The sequence below is a fragment of the Rutidosis leptorrhynchoides genome, chromosome 6, assembly GCF_046630445.1.
Source record: "Rutidosis leptorrhynchoides isolate AG116_Rl617_1_P2 chromosome 6, CSIRO_AGI_Rlap_v1, whole genome shotgun sequence".
NCBI classification, from domain to species: Eukaryota; Viridiplantae; Streptophyta; class Magnoliopsida; order Asterales; family Asteraceae; genus Rutidosis; species Rutidosis leptorrhynchoides.
Window position 1 is genome coordinate 101411470 of NC_092338.1, and position 17111 is coordinate 101428580.

General features: G+C 34.2%; 2 protein-coding genes across 2 annotated transcripts; both read right to left on the reverse strand.

Annotated features, from left to right (window-relative positions):
- Positions 1-391: 391 nt before the first annotated feature.
- On the reverse strand, positions 392-3184 carry LOC139853917 (uncharacterized). Its single transcript, XM_071843257.1, has one exon. It carries the CDS (start codon positions 3182-3184, stop codon positions 392-394), a length of 2793 nt encoding a protein of 930 aa, XP_071699358.1.
- Positions 3185-3223: 39 nt separating this feature from the next.
- LOC139853918 (uncharacterized) lies at positions 3224-4123 on the reverse strand. Its single transcript, XM_071843258.1, has one exon. The coding sequence runs from the start codon at positions 4121-4123 to the stop codon at positions 3224-3226; it is 900 nt and encodes a 299-aa protein (XP_071699359.1).
- Positions 4124-17111: the final 12988 nt, after the last annotated feature.

Below are 17111 nucleotides of genomic sequence, written 5' to 3' on the forward strand. Positions count from 1 at the left end.
AAGTAAAGGTTTGCTTTATCTGTAGCTTTTCACAGAATCCTGGGAAGATACCTTCGGTGAATTGTTTTCCATTATCCGAAATGATTTCTTGGGGTATGCCAAACCGACACACGATGTGTTCCCAAACAAACTTTTCTATTTGTTTCCCTGTCGTGGTGATTAATGGTTTTGCTTCCGTCCACTTGGTGAAGTAGTCTATCGCAACCACCAGCCATTTGTAACCTCCTGGTGCTTCTGTGAGTGGACCTACTAGATCTATGCCCCACTTTGAGAAAGGCCACGCTGATAACACCGATATCATGTCTTGCTTTGGCTGTTTCTGAACTTTAGCGTGGATCTGACATGGCTCACAGGTTCGTAAGAGCGTGACTGTATCTTCGTGCATGGTTGGTCAATAATACCCCATCCTTAGCATTTTTGCCACTTTTGACCTTGGTCCGGAATGAAGTCCACAGATACCTTCATGCATTTCTCTGATGATCATCAAAGCTTGGTTTGGTCCGACACAGCGAAGCCACGGGGTGAGGAAAGATTTCCTGTACAAGGCTCCGTCCATTATTTTGTATGACGGTGCTTTGATCTGGATCTTTCTTGCTTCTTTTTTATCCTCGGGTAAGATTCCGAGCTCCAAATATTCCCTTAATGGCTTCATCCACGTGTTTTCTTCTTCGATGATTAAGCCGTGGACTTCTTGAGCTTCGATGGACCTTTTTTCTAATACTTCGACCAACACTTCCTTCGCAAGGTGTGCGAAGGTGATAGAAGCTAATTTGCTCAGAGCATCTGCTTTTTTATTCCGACTTCTTCTTTCATGCTCTATTGTGAAGCTTCTGAAGCTCTCTACAAGTTCCCTGACCTTTGACAGATAAAGTTGTATGATTGGCTGTCTTGCTTCGAAGATACCTAGGACTTGGTTCGCCACTAGTTGTGAGTCTACGAAGGCTTGTAAGTGCTCAAATTTCATCTCCTTTGCTATTCTGAGCCCAGCGAGCAGAGCTTCGTATTCTGCTTCATTATTAGTCGTGCTAAACTCGAAACGAAGCTTGTAAGTAAACTCTTGTCCCTCTGGGTTGATTAGCATAAGTCCTGCCCCTGAGCCATCACAGCTAGAAGCTCCATCGGTGAACAGTTTCCATTCCTTCATTTCAACAGTCGGGGTGATAATTTGCGCGAAGGTGGAGTTGTTTTCTTCGTCTGTCTCCGTTGTTTCTGCCATGAAGTCTGCTAGTACTTGAGCTTTGATTAAATGGTGAGTTTGGAAGTCGATGTCATGTTCCCCGAGCTCTATTGCCCATTTGGCCATTCTGCCTGACTTTTCTGGCTTCATAAGAACCTGTCTAATTTGCTTGTTAGTTAACACAATGATAGGATGGGCTTGAAAGTACCTTCGTAGCTTCCTTGCGGTGTGGACTAGGGCAAGCGTGAGCTTTTCAAGCTCTGGGTAGTTGACTTCTGCACCCTGTAGAACTCGGCTTACGAAATATATCGGGACCTGTACCCTTTCACGTTCTGCCACTAGTACCGTGCTGATGCACTCCTTGGACGTTGCTAGGTGGAAATATAGTGTCTCTCCCATCTTCGGTGATGTCAGGGTTGGCAGATTAGCTATGTGTGCTTTCATTTCAACGAAAGCCTTTTCGGCCTCTTCAGTCCATGATATTTTCTTTGCTCCCAAGCACCCTTTCAGAACTTTGAGAAAAGGCAACTGCTTCTCAGCTCCCTTGGACAGGAAACGGCTTAATGACGCTAGCTTCCCGTTTAAACTCTGCATTTCTTTGACCGTGGTTGGTGTTTTGAGTTGTTGGAATTTGTCTACTTTCTCTGGGTTTGCTAAGATTCCTTTCTTAGTGATGTAATACCCTAGGAACTTTTCTTCCTCTACCCCGAATGAGCACTTTTTGGGGTTTAGCTTCATATTGACTGTCTGAAGGGTGTCGAAGGTTTCTTGAATGTCTCTCAGCAAGGTGCTTTCCTCCGGACTCTTGATTACCATGTCATCAACATAAGCTTCCACATTTCTCCCTATTTGCTTACGAAAAACTTTGTCCACCAACCTTTGGTATGTGGCTCCGGCATTCTTCAATCCGAAGGGCATTTTCTTATAGCAATATATCCCCTTGCTTGTGAAGAAAGACGTCTTTTCCTCATCTTCTTCGGCCATTTGGATCTGTTGGTAGCCTTTGTAGGCATCAAGAAAACACTTATACTTGTACCCGGTTAGGGATTCCACTTTCCAAACGATCTCCGGCAGGAGGTAGCAATCCTTAGGGCAAGCTTTGTTGATATTCGTAAAATCGACGCACATCCTCCACCCTCCGTCGAATTTCTTCACCATGACGGGGTTTGCAACCCAGGTGGGGTATTTCGCTTCCCGGATTATGCCAGCCTGGAGTAGTTCTTCAACCTCTTTGCAAGCAGCCTCATTCCTCTCATTAGCGAGGTTTCTTTTCTTCTGATGTATTGGCTCTAGGTGCTTGTATTCGTTGAGCTTGTGTTCCGTAGAGAAGGTAGTTCCGTCGATACTGAGCATTCGAGGAATGCCTGTCATATCTCCGTATTCCCAAGCGAAGATGTCGATGTTAGCCTGCAGTAGCTTGCGAAGCTTTTTCTTTGTTTTCGAAGATAACGAACCTCCGATGATTATTTGTTGATCAGGGAACAGAGGGTTGACGGAGATTTTCTCTTCGTTCGAGCCTTCTTCTCTAGTTTCGAGGATGCATTCACTTGGTCTTTCCTCTGTTTTCCTGATTGCCATGATAACCTTTTCTCGATCATAGGTTGAAGCTAGAGTGCCAATCCCTTCGGATGTGTAGAACTTCACCAATTGATGTACGGTAGAAGCGATTATCCCCATTTTCATCATGGCTACTCTTCCTTGTAGGATGTTGTACTGCGAGACGGCCCGAACCACTACAAAATCCAGCATTTCGGTTTTGGTCAGTGGTGGCTCTCCGATGGTGAAGTCGACGTCAACCTCTCCGATTGGCCAGCATCTTTCTCCAGAGAACCCGATTAGCGGTACCCTCGGTGGGTTCAGGCGAGTCTTAATGGTGGGGCTAAGCTGATCGAAGCAATGTTGATACATGATATCGCATGCGCTGCCACCATCCAAGTACACTCGGCGTACCTCTCTCTCGAAGATTCGCCCATTGATTGTGACAGGTTTGTCGGAGGGAGTGATCATGTCATGTGCTGGGAAAGAGATCTCTTCCTAATCTATTACTCAGCCCTTTCTTTCCCTCTTGTAGGTTCTCGGCTTCTTAACTGCGAAGCATTCTGTAACCGTAAGTATGGCGTTGTCCATATTCGGTTTCTTTTCTTCGGTTCTGGGCTCTTGCTTAGGTGCCTTCGGGTTGCGTATGCCTTTTACTAAATGCGTTAGTTTCCCAGATCTGACTGCCTCTTCGATAGCTTGCCTTAACTGTATGCAGTCGTCCGTTTCATGGCCGAAGTCATTATGAAAGTCACAAAATTTACTTATGTCTCTCATTTTTCCTTTACTATTTAGCTTCGGTGGAGTTTTGAAGGCTTGGGCGGCCTTCTCGGTAGCTAGAATTTCATTAGGTGACTTTACCAGCGTTCCGAGGATACCAGGGGTGTTTTCCCTTCTATAAGGGGAGAACTTATTTCGCTCGTTTCTTCTTCCGGACTTCTCTTCACGGTGACTTGGTTTTTCTTTTCGCTTGAAGCCTTGAGTTTCTTCGTACACGAAGCTATTCGCAGTGTCTTTCGCGTCAAGCCAAACATATGCTTTGTCTAGCAATGCTTCGTAAGTGTCAGGGAGACCCTGACTGAGATGTTCCACCAATGCTCGGGTCCTGCAACCGTATAAGAGTCCCGAGATCCTTTGTGACTCGGGGAGTCCTGGAATCTGCTGGGTTTCGTCCGTATATCGAATGAGAAAAGCCCTCGAAGCTTCACCATCTTTTTGTTTGATACTGTGGGCAGCGACGTGATTCTTCTTGTGTTTCTTTTGCTGGCTAAACTTCGACCTAAAAAGTCGTTTAAGGTCCTCGAAGCTGGAGACGGAGTCTTTTGCTAAAGAGTCGAACCAGATCCTTGCATCACTTTTGAGCACGTATGAGAATGCGTGACAAGCCACAGCTGTATCCCATCTTGACATTCGAGCCGCACCTTCGAAGATATTTATAAAATCATCGAGGTCGTCTTTTCCTTCGTAATACCCCAGGTGGGATGGTATCTTCATCCCGATGGGTAGCGGGTGGTTTTGTATTAGAGATACGAAAGGAGTTTTCTGACTCTTTCAAGGTTGGTCTAAATATCCACCAGCATTTCCGCTAGCTCCGAGGTGGAGGTTGTTCGCTGCGGAGGTACCTCCGATGTACGTACCTTGGAAAGGCAAACTGACCCATGGATTACTTCCGTTCCATAATTGTGACCCTGGGGGCAACAAAGCGCTCGGCTGAGTTGCCAAGGGAATGATTCCCACAGTTGGTAAGATAGTGCTGGCGTTGGGTATGCTCTGTGGAGCAACAGGGAATGGGCTCCCGAAGGTATACTTCTGCGTAATTGGTCCTCCTGAGTGGCTCAGAGGGACACTGGTGGTGGTCATTGAATGAGTCGGCTGTTGTAATGACCCGGAATTTTTCGACCAAATTATACTTATGAGATTAATATTTACATAAATTAAACCATACCAACATGATAAGAAATCCAAATTGTTGAGACTTGTGTTTTTGAAAAGAGTTTTACACAACGTTTGACCGTCCAATATGACCGATGATATCACGAACTATATAACATACGATAATTATACGTTTGTGTATATATATGTATTTATATATATTTAACATGATCTAAGGATGGTTTAACATCTCATTGTGTACTAATGACAATGAGTTATAAGTATATTTTGAAACTACTAACTTAAGTTTTCAAAACGATAACTATACGTAACATTCTTTGATATATATACTTATAATCTATAATGCTTATACATGTATCGTATATATAATGTATTTAATCACTTTTTAAGGACTTAAATACATAAAACAATATAAGTATATTCACAAAAGATAGCTATATTTGAATTCTCGTTCCGTTTCCTCAAGATTTCTATACGTATATCTAGGGTATATGTACCCGTATCATACCCAGCTTCTATACGTATTAACTATTGGTATATATACATCAAATCAACATCCTAATCAATATTATTACTGCCCTAGATATGAGGTAACTAGAATTTGTCAAGTAGTATGAATTATTAGTAAGAAAACAAAATTAGAAATCCTTTTCTTTCTTTATAAACTAAAAACGTTTTTATAAATGAACACCATTTCTTCACTCCATTTTCTCATACCTACACCCCCATTTCTCTCTCAAAATACTCCTAACTTCATACTTGATCATATCCAAGCATTTTCCCCATCATTTAGCTTCAATTACAAGCCTTAAACACCATAAGAAAACTCTTTCAAGAACATATCAAAATAACCACCCATTTGAAGAAGTTTACTTCCAACCTTTTGATCTAACTCCACCACTCTTTGATTCCAAGATTATTTCTTATCTTTTGTAGTAACTTTTTCCAAGTAACTTGAGGTAGTAACCTTGTTCATAATCTTATTCAATTCATATTCATATAGCTATCTTATTTTGTGGTATAAAATTTTAAGAACAAGAACATAGTTTGAATGATTTCAAACTTGTTCGCAAACTAAATAGATCCTTCTAACTTGACTTTTAAAACACTTCAAGACCTATAATATATCATAATTATATGCTAACCTAACAAGATATAACTTGGTTTTACAAAGAACATCTTAAAAACTGAATCTACGTCGTCGGAGTGCAACCGGGGGCTGTTTTGGGTTGGATAATTAAAAACCATCTTGAACTTTGAATTAGAAGTTTATGTTCTGGAAAAATGATATTTCTTATGAATATGTTAACACATAAAAATTTCATGGTTTAACTCAAAGTGTAAGTATTTTTAGAAAAATGATCATTAAATGTTGTTTTTATGATGGAAAATGATCACTTTCATAAGTTTCACCAAAGTTTGACCTATAACCTATGATTTCGAATACAAACTAAGGTATTTTCAGTTCATATTCTTAAAATTTGACTCGATCCAAGGAAGTGGCAAGTTGAACCAACAAAAACGGAGTTGTAATAAAGAAACTACGACTAAAACAAGATTGGGTATCCGAAGCTAGTTTAGCTACGAAAATATTTGGAGAAAAAGTAAATTAATCATATCTTTTCTAATTAATATGATATTTTATATATAATTACTTATGATTTGATTTTATATATTTCAGGACCACCCGTAAACAACACGAGAAGATTAATCATAAGACCTCATGATTGTACGCAACACGTCATTTGACAACACGGTACTTTATGTACGCAACACGTCATTTGACAACATGGTACCATGGGTCGAGATTAATTCTGATCAATACGAATACGATGGGGTCTTTATTTATTTTATTTAAGCAACTAATTGTGGACCACTAACATCGGACTGCTAACTATGGACTAAGAAAATATTAAAAGTATTAAAAGTATATATATATGTAACGATTACTTAAAAAGAAAATATGTTGATATATTATATATATGGTTAGGTTCGTGATATCTATCAGAGACCAAGTCGAATTAAATACCTTCAAGGCAAAAGTGAGTTTCATTTGCTCCCTTTTTTATTGCTTTTGCAATATATATTTTTGGGCTGAGAATACATGCGCTGCTTTTATAAATGTTTACAAAATAGACACAAGTACTTAAAAATATATTCTACGTTGAGTTGTACCACTGGCATATTTCCCTGTAGCTTGGTAACTACTATTTACATGGGTATTGTAAACGTGAATCCTGTTGATAGATCTATCGGGCCTGACAACCCCAACCGGACTGGACGACCAGTATTCAACGGTTGCACAGTACTTCATTTTGGTGACTACACTTGGTACGGTGAAGTGAGATTTCATAATAAAGGGAATATGCGACGTTGATTAAATGTTAAGTATGGTTACCAAGTGCTCAACCACTTAGAATGCTTTACATACACTTGCGAGTGTATTATGTTTATGATTATAAAATCTTGTGGTCTATTAACATATTGAAATGATTGTTATGATAAACCTATGAACTCACCAACTTTTTGGTTGACACTTTAAATCATGTTTATTCTCAGGTACGAATTAAGTCTTCCGCTGTGCATTTGCTCAATATAAGGACATTACTTGGAACCGATCATCGCAATGGGACCAAATGTTGATGACTTCGTCCAGGTGGATTAGGACGAGTCCTTTCAGTTGGTATCAGAGCGGTGATCGTAGCGAACCAGGTCTTGCATTAGTGTGTCTAACTAGTAGTTGTTATGATGCATTAATGAGTCTGGACTTCGACCATGTCTACATGTCAAAAGTTTTGCTCATCATTTCTAGTCGTAAATCATCTGCTTATCATCCTTAGGAAATTACCTGCTTATCATTCATAAGTCTAGACACGTTTTACTGCATTTACTGCATTGATAGTGTATAGACGAATTCTTATCTTAGCATATCTGTTATTGCGAACTTTGACTGATACCTTTTCAAAGATTCTCCGTAATTTACGAGATTTTGGTATTATATATACAAATGTAAATTATGTATTGAAGAGTACCAAATCTAACTCCTATAATCTATTCCATACCAAAAATTCATTTTCCCCATTATACAAGATGGATTCCTCATCTAGTTCGAATTCTTCAGATTCCGACAGTTATGCCGATATGGATTTCCATTCGGGCTCCGAAAGCAGCGTCACCGGAATGGATCAACCAATTTCCCATCATCTATTCTGGATGAATTGGGGATGGGTTCGTAATATACTAAATCACTGGAGACAAGAAGAAGGTGATCCATTCCATCCACTAAATTGCCCTCTTGGCGATGAACCTGAAGCACTTACCGGCGAACCTATTCGAAACACCATTTTCTCTCTCATTTCTAGAGTATCTCGTCACGATTATATACTATCCCATATTACAAATCTTGTTCATTCGCTCGCTCCAACCGCCAATCATCCCGGTGTACTAGCAGAAGTTAACGAACTTCGCGCTCGCGTGACGGCTTTGGAGAACATGGTGCGAAGGTTGCAAACACCAGCAGCAGCACCAGCAGCATAATCAACACCACCATCAATAACATCAACAATACCATCATCACCACTAACAAACAACATCTGCATCACACGTCTCGACATCATAATCTGTCCCACAAACATCAACATCATACGCACCATAGATACCAAGGAGTACCAACAATAATGAACGATGAAGTATTGATCCATAACTTCATTGATATTCTGAGAAGAATATGTGGTTTCAAAAAGTTTTAGAGATTTCTTATTCTAGCTCAAACCGAAAAGCAAATGAGATTAATATCATATTAACTCATTAAATTCATGATTTCATCTGAAGAAAATAAATATGTATATATGTTTTCATAAAGATTGTAATTAAAAGTTCTTTTGTACAAAATATTAATGGTGAAATTTTTTTTTTTACGGGTAGGTAATACCCGAGGAATAATTAGATTTCATCTTAATAAATTACATTGTACATTCGTCGAAGCTGATTCAACAGTCATTTACTATCCTACTTACAACCACCGATATACGTATCCGTTCACCGCAGAATAACCATTTTCATTCAATTTCATATTTGGATTTTGACTTCCCAGAATCCAACAAGTGGCATATGAAGAAAACATATGACAAAATAAAATCTGTTAGAAACAAACAAATTAACTATGAAAAATTTTGTTAAGAATCCACGCTAACTGTTCCAGCTAACTGTTCCAGCTAACTGTTCCTAGCTAACTGATTACATTTTATTTATCGCAGTTTATTTATCGCAATTTAATTATCGCACTTTTATTTATCGTCATTTAATTTCTGTAATTATTTTACGCACTTTAAATATCGGGACACGTATACAATGTTTTGACATATCATATCGACGCATCTATATATATTATTTAGAATCACCATAGACACTCTATATGCAGTAATGATCGAGTTCTCTATACAGGGTTGAGGTTGATTCTACAATAATATATATAGTTTGAGTTGTGATCGCGTCTGAGACGTATACGGGTCACGACACGTATTAATTAATTCGTATATTATATATTAAACTATATATGAATTATTGGACTGTTACTGTGGACTATCGACTGTGGATTAATGACATTGGACACTTAAAATGAATTAAAATATTGATAATAACATATGAAACTAAACATTTCTTCAAGATTGCCACTTAATTTCATCTTAAACCTCATTGTATCTCGACGATTACAATCAGCGTTCAAATCTATCATGATTCTTAAAAACACCTCAATCGAGAGAATAAACCAACCGCACTTCATCTACGGAAGAAAAGATTGATGCATATAGTTATGCACCTGAAAAACCCTCAGAAACTGAGTAAACGTTTGACACGTATCTGTTCTAGTTCCTTTGACATTGTTATTACCGAAGATCGTTTTGCAATCCCTTTCCAAAGTAGCTAATTTTGTCACAGCTCCAGCAAGTCAACTCTGACTTTTCATCCGAAACAACTTTATTATAACCGCGATATATATGCGTACTCTTTATTGTTACTGGGTAACCTTTTATATTCCACAATATTACCATCAGCGATTAATCATTCTAAAAACACAATTCTCCTGAAACTACCTCGGTTTGATAACCGATGACCCAGATCAGTTAACTTTGAAAATGCTGACGAAGCAACATGTTGTAGATGATCTTACTGGCCAAAAGTTTGATGATAAAGAAAGGAGTGTTAAGAACGCTCGATAGAAAATTTAGTACCGAAAAGCAGATTATGTGAAACTATGAAGAAAGCCGTGGACAAATCACAAAGAATAAGTTTGCCTTTAAAGAATCCAAATGATTCTGTGCCTGCTGAAATCGTTAGCAAACATCTTATTTCTCATTCTAAACCTTCACAGACAAATCTTCTTCATCATCCATTGATATTAGAAATTCTAAGATATTCTCGTATGTTCTATTATAAATATCCTCCATATTTCTGGCGATATTTTCACAACTATTCTTATCTGAGATCATTTATCTCCCCGTAATATCTTCAACATAAAAGAAACTGTGTTAGTTTCTAAATTCTGAAACCTTCGAGTTTAAAATATGAATATTTTGAAGTAGTGTTGGGAACTGAAGCATGGATTAGTATAATATAATGACACTTGATCAACGTCATTATATTACAGTAAGTCATGCTGAGTTTCTAATGAAGCATGTGAGAAGACCCGTCCTAATCCATCCGGACGAAGTCCATATCGATTATAAACGATTCACAACAGTTGATTACATCGCGAGGTACTTGACCTCTATATGATACATTTTACAAACATTGCATTCATTTTTGAAAAGACAAACTTTCATTACATCGAAAGTTGACAGGCATGCATACCATTTCATAATATATCCAACTATAATTGACTTGATAATAATCTTGATGAACTCGACGACTCGAATGCAACGTCTTTTGAAATATGCCATGAATGACTCCAAGTAATATCTATAAAATGAGCAAATACACAGCGGAAGATTTCTTTCGTACCTGAGAATAAACATGCTTTAAAGTGTCAACCAAAAGGTTGGTGAGTTCATTAGTTTAACTTAAACAATCGTTTCCATCATTTTAATAGACCACAAGATTTCAGATTTCCATTTCTCATAAACATACGTCCCATGCATAGAGACAAAAATATCATTCATATGGATTGAACACCTGGTAACCGACATTAACAATATGCATATATAAGAATATCCCCATCATTCCGGGATCCTCCTTCGGACATGATATAAATTTCAAAGTACTAAAACATCCGGTACTTTGGATGGGGCTTGTTGGGCCCGATAGATCTATCTTTAGGATTCGCGTCAATTAGGGTGTCTGTTCCCTAATTCTTAGATTACCAGACTTAATAAAAAGGGGCATATTCGACTTCGATAATCCAACCATAGAATGTAGTTTCACGTACTTGTGTCAATTTCGTAAAACAGTTATAAAAGTTGCGCATGTATTCTCAGCCCAAAAATATAAAGGGTAAAAAGGCAAATGAAACTCACGATACTGTATTTTGTAGTAAAAATATATATGACGTCATGGAACAATGCAGGGTTAGCCTCGGATACACGAACCTATATCAATTGTGTATATATTAATACGTATAATGTAAGTTACAAAATTTCATTTATTAATATGTATTATTTATATATTATAGTTTTGTAGAATTTATTCTAACGTTTATTTTAAAACGTATACTTATATTATATTTTAAGTTATATTTTATATATATATATATCGATTTTATGTATATATATCTATAATGATTTACGTTTATATAAATAGTGACATTAATATATTTATATACATATATTTGTGGTTAGTATTGTATTTATGAAATTTTATTAGTTTGTTATGTGAATTATTAATACAATCCTAGTATATACCATAAGTATATATATAGTGTACAAAAGATTTATTTATTAAAATAATAATTTAGATAATAATGATTTACTAATAATAATAATTATTTTATTAATAATGATAATACTAATAGCAAAAAAAATGAAAATGATAACTGTTAATGATACTAATAATAATAACTCTAAAATAATATTAATACTAATACCATACTTATGTTAATAATAAGGGTTCTAATATTTATAAAATGATAAATGATAATCATAATAATACTAGTAAATATTAATGATGATACTGATAAATATGATATTATTAATTGTAAATGTACTGATGATACTATTATTTATAAACCGGTACAAATTCTAATATTGATGATAATAATATATTTTTATTTCCTTCGTAATAATAATAATGATAATCATAATCATAATCCTAATGATGCTAAAATACTAAAATGATAAGTTTATTACTAATAATAATATTATTAATACCTATCATAATAATAATAGTAATGTCTATAATACTTTCAAATATGATAACAAGTATGATACTAATAATAACAATAACAATAACAATCAAAACAATCACACTAATAATAATAATACTAATAATAATTAATATATAATAACAATAATAAAATTAGAAAAGAAAACTACCTCACATGAAAAGAGTTTCAAAAAAAAAAGAAACTGTCGTCCTCTGGACTCGATCTCGTGACCACATGCTCACACGCAAACACTCTCGACCATCCCACCAACTCTGATTCTCTGTACTAATATCGAATTTAAATTTTATATATAAACTGTTTTTCTTCTATTCCTCTTCTTCTCCACAAGTCTCATGGATTCAACAAAACATCAATAACCAAAAAAAAAAACAAAATCGGGGTTCCCTTTAAAGCTTCAAAACATTACAGAAAAAAAAATAATTTGGGTTCTAAAATAAAAAAAAAATATACTAAAGGCCTACTGCAGCGTCGGTTCTTGGAACAAAAAAAAATTGATTTCGTAATAGATAACATTATAGATAATGTTTATAACACGAAATAGTTTTCTAAACATGTATAAAAACTACTGGAATCGTCAATTTGATCAGAAACATATACACGAACGCGAATTTGTCTCAAGAACAATTGTTGACTTTTTTTAAACTAAATTTGACTTCAAAATTCAAGATCGATATAAAGATTTGAGAGTTGAGATTTTGCAGATAGATTCAAAGAAAGATTTCTAACATTTCTGCATTTTTAGATTTTGAAACTTTATTCGAAATTGAATTAAGAGAAAAAAAAAATTGGAGCGTGCAGAGAAGAAGAAAAAAAAATATCGATGTGCTTTTTAATCCCATTGGATTTCCTTTTTATTTGATTTGCAATTATACATAATCATGTTGTAATAATAGAGATCGGTTGATAAAAATGGAGAAAATGTCAACACAGGTTCACGAGTTAGGAGCAGGAAAGAAACAAACAAAAAAAAATAATAGAGATAAAGGATACAGAGGTCACGCGTATAATATAGATCCCTACTGTTTTTTTTAATTAATAATAATAATATATAATAAAAATACTATTAATATCTAATAATATTAATAAAATTAATAATAATGATAAATATAATATTAATGATAATAATAATTGTAAAAATGATAATAATAATAATAATAATAATACCATACTAATTATGATAATATTAATATTTTATCGATAATAATAATATTAGTAATAATAATCTAATATATACATCCAATTTCATCTTTATATGATATAAAGTGATATTATGAATACAAATATTGATATTTGACGATACAAATAACATTACTACAACAACTATATTTGTATTTAAATTTAATTTATTAATATCATCTATTATTATGTAATATTTAATAATTATGTAATATGTATTGTAACATATACTGAATATTATATATTTATGCATTTTAATATAAATATATTATAATATTTATTTACATACTAATTATATTATACTTATGTATGTAATTATGAAAAATATAAATGTTTTATATATGTAAGTATTATATATATTTATTAAAATAGTACATTATTTCATCATAGATATATTATAAATTTCTACATATACATAATATAATAATTATGTATAAAATCATATATATATATAGTTATATTTATGTATATATATGTATACTACCATATATATAAAATCATGTTTTAAATGTTGAGTAGATGATTAATTATGTATATTAAACAATTAACTACAAAGTATAACATTGTACATTTAATATTTTGATAACGTTGGTAAAATATGTTTGAATCATTTATATACAATATACTATATATATTCAAAATGAAAATCTTTAGTTATTAAATGTTATCTTTTATAATAACAAAATTACTTAATAGTTCATTAATACTAATATAATTAGTTTTATATATAATTATTTATATTTACATTCTTAGTTACAATTAAAGGTTCGTGAATCGTCGAAAATAGTTAAAGGTCAAATGTTATCATGAAATAGTTCAAACATAATGAGACTCGGTTTAATAGACTTTGCTTATCGAGTCGAATCATATAAGATTATGTTTAAATTTGATCAGAAATTCCCGGGTCATCACAGTACCTACCCGTTAAAGAAATTTCGTCCCGAAATTTGAGTGAGGTCGTCATAGCTAACAATAAATATGTTTTCCTGACGAATATGAGTTGATAACTTGAGTTTTATCATCATTGAGTAATATGGATAAAAATAATTCGATTATTCGAAGAGTGCGAATGAAGCTATTCACAAAAGGATGAAATGAGAAACAAAGATTTGTTTTTAACTTTTGACGTAGTCAGGTTTGAATTTAGAAAATAAGGCGTGTCTTAACTTTTGACATTGCCTTGGTTGAATTCCGGAATTTAAGGGATTTAAAGAAAATCTTGAAGATCTATAAAATCTGATTCTTCGGGATTTATAGAAATTAAGATCTCTTTAATTAAATACGGTGATCTGCCCGGATTACTACGTCTGATATTTCCAGTATAAATTAAGCTCTTCCTTTCCATTATTCTCACCATTCTTATACTTTCTTTCTTAGTTCATACATCCAAAAGATTCTGAAAATGATTAATCCAGTTCTGATCCTTGTCCTCATCCTTACTATCGCAACAATCATTCTCCTTTTCCAACTTCCACCAGAGGAATCTGCTTTCTTCTACTTCGCCCTCGGGATTATAATGTTTTTAATTCTCCCGTGTCTTTATGTTGCGATAAACATTGATATACACGGTTTGTAATTTATGTGTTGTTATCGGACTTTATATTCTCCCTTATATTTCAAAGCTCTATGCTTTTGTTTTCTATTCCCGACTTCAAGTCAAGCGAATAATGGTCCAGAATTTATAGATATAGAGTTTCGAATGATTATAATGTTCTAAGCATGAAGGAACGTGATAGCACGATTTGATTTTCAAATTTATCAACATCACGGAAGATAGAACCATCAAGAATACATTTTCTTGATTTGTTACGGAGTTAAGTAGGATGAAAGAGTTATGTAACATGGCACATGATGACGTTATGATCTGTGAATCATCACGTTTCATTTAGAAACTCAGCATGACTTACTGTAATATAATCACGTTGATCAAGTGTCATTATATTATACTAACTCATGCATCAGTTCCCATCATTACTTCAATAACATTCATATTTTAAGCTTGAAAATTTACAGAATATAGAAACTAACAGTTTCTATATGATGTAATACTGATAGCACGAAAAGATTAATGATTTCAGAAAAGAATAGTTATAAAAATATCTCCAGAAATATGGAGGATATTTATAATGAAAGGTACGATAATATCTCAGAATATCTAAGATCAGAGGATGATAGAAACTATTGTCTGCAAGGGTTTAGAGTAAGGAGCAAGTTATTCACTATAGACTTTAGCAGACATTGAATTCTTTGAAGTCAAACTTATTCTTTGTGATTTATCCACGGCTTTCTTCATAGTTTCGCATAATCTGCTTTTCGGTACTATATTTTCTATTGAATGTTTCCAATATATTGATACACAGGAAGCACGAAGAGGTATATAATTTCGGACGAGAATATTTATGAAAATATCCTCAGAAATATCAAAGATATTGATGATGATATTTTGGAATTTCTAAGTTCGACGGTTGATGGAGAAAGATTTTCTGCAAGATTTTAACATGACTTCGGAGCAAGATATTCTCTAAAGATTTCAACGGATCCAGAATTACCTGAATCCTTTGAATATAGGATTTGGTCCTTGTATTTGTCCTTGGTCTCCTTCATGGGTAACTCAATCTATTTTTCAATACCCAATTTTCTATCGAGCGTTCCTAACACTCCTTTCTTTATCATCAAACTTTTGTCCGTTTAGACCATCTACCATTTTTCTGTTTCCTCTGCATTTAATGCTATGATATCTGAATCATCGGTTATTAATCCGAGGTGGTTTCAGGAGAATTGTGTTTTTAGATGATTAAACGCTGATGGTAATATGATGGAATATGAAAGGTTACCTGGTAACAATAAAAGAGCACGTGTATATATAAACGTTATAATAAGGTTGTTTCGTACGAAAAGTCGAAGTTGACTTGTTGGAGCTGTGACAAAATTGGCTAATTTTGAAAAGGGATCGCAAAGTTGTTTTTGTTAATAAATGCCAAAGGATCTGACGCGGCTACGTGTTGAACTTTTACTCAATTGCCGAGAGTTTCTCAGGTGCATAACTATATGCATAAATCTTTCCTTCCGTAGATGAAGTGCGGTTGATTCATCCTATCGATTGAGGTGTTTTCAAGAATCATAAAAGGTTTGAACGCAGAATGTAATCGTGAAGATACAAATGAGGTTTAAGACGAAATCAAGTGGCAAACTTGAAGAATTGTTTAGTTTCATATGTTATATTCAATATTTTAATTCATTTTAATTGTCCAATGTTATTAGTCCACAGTCGATAGTCCACAGTTGACAGTGCAATCATTCATATATAGTTTAATATATAATATTTGAATTAATTAATACGTATCGTGACCCGTGTACATGTCTCAGACTCGATCACAACTCAAAGTATATATATTATTATAGAATCAACCTCAACCCTGTATAGAAAACTCGATCATTACTGCATATAGAGTGTCTATGGTGATTCCAAATAATATATATAGATGTGTCGATATGATATGTCAAAACCTTGTATACGTGTCCCGATATTTAAAGTGCGTAAAATAAATAACATAAATTAAATGACGATAAATAAAGTGCGTAAAGTAAATAACAGAAATTAAATGACAATAAATAAAATTGCAAGAATATAAATTGCGATAAAATAAATTGCGATAAATAAATTGCGATAAATAAAATGTAATACGGAATTAACAGTTAGCTAGGAACAGTTAGCTAGGATTTTGTTAGCGTGGTTTCTTGATAAAATTTAATATTGTTAATTAGTCTGTTTCTAATCAATTTTTATTGTGTCCATTATTTCTTCATTATGTCACTTGTTGGATTCTGATAGGTCAAAATCCAAATATGAAATTGAATTTGAATGAAAATATTATTCTTTGGTGAACGGATAAGTATCCCGGTGGTTGTAAATAGGATAGTGAATAACTGTTGAATCAGATTCGAAGAATA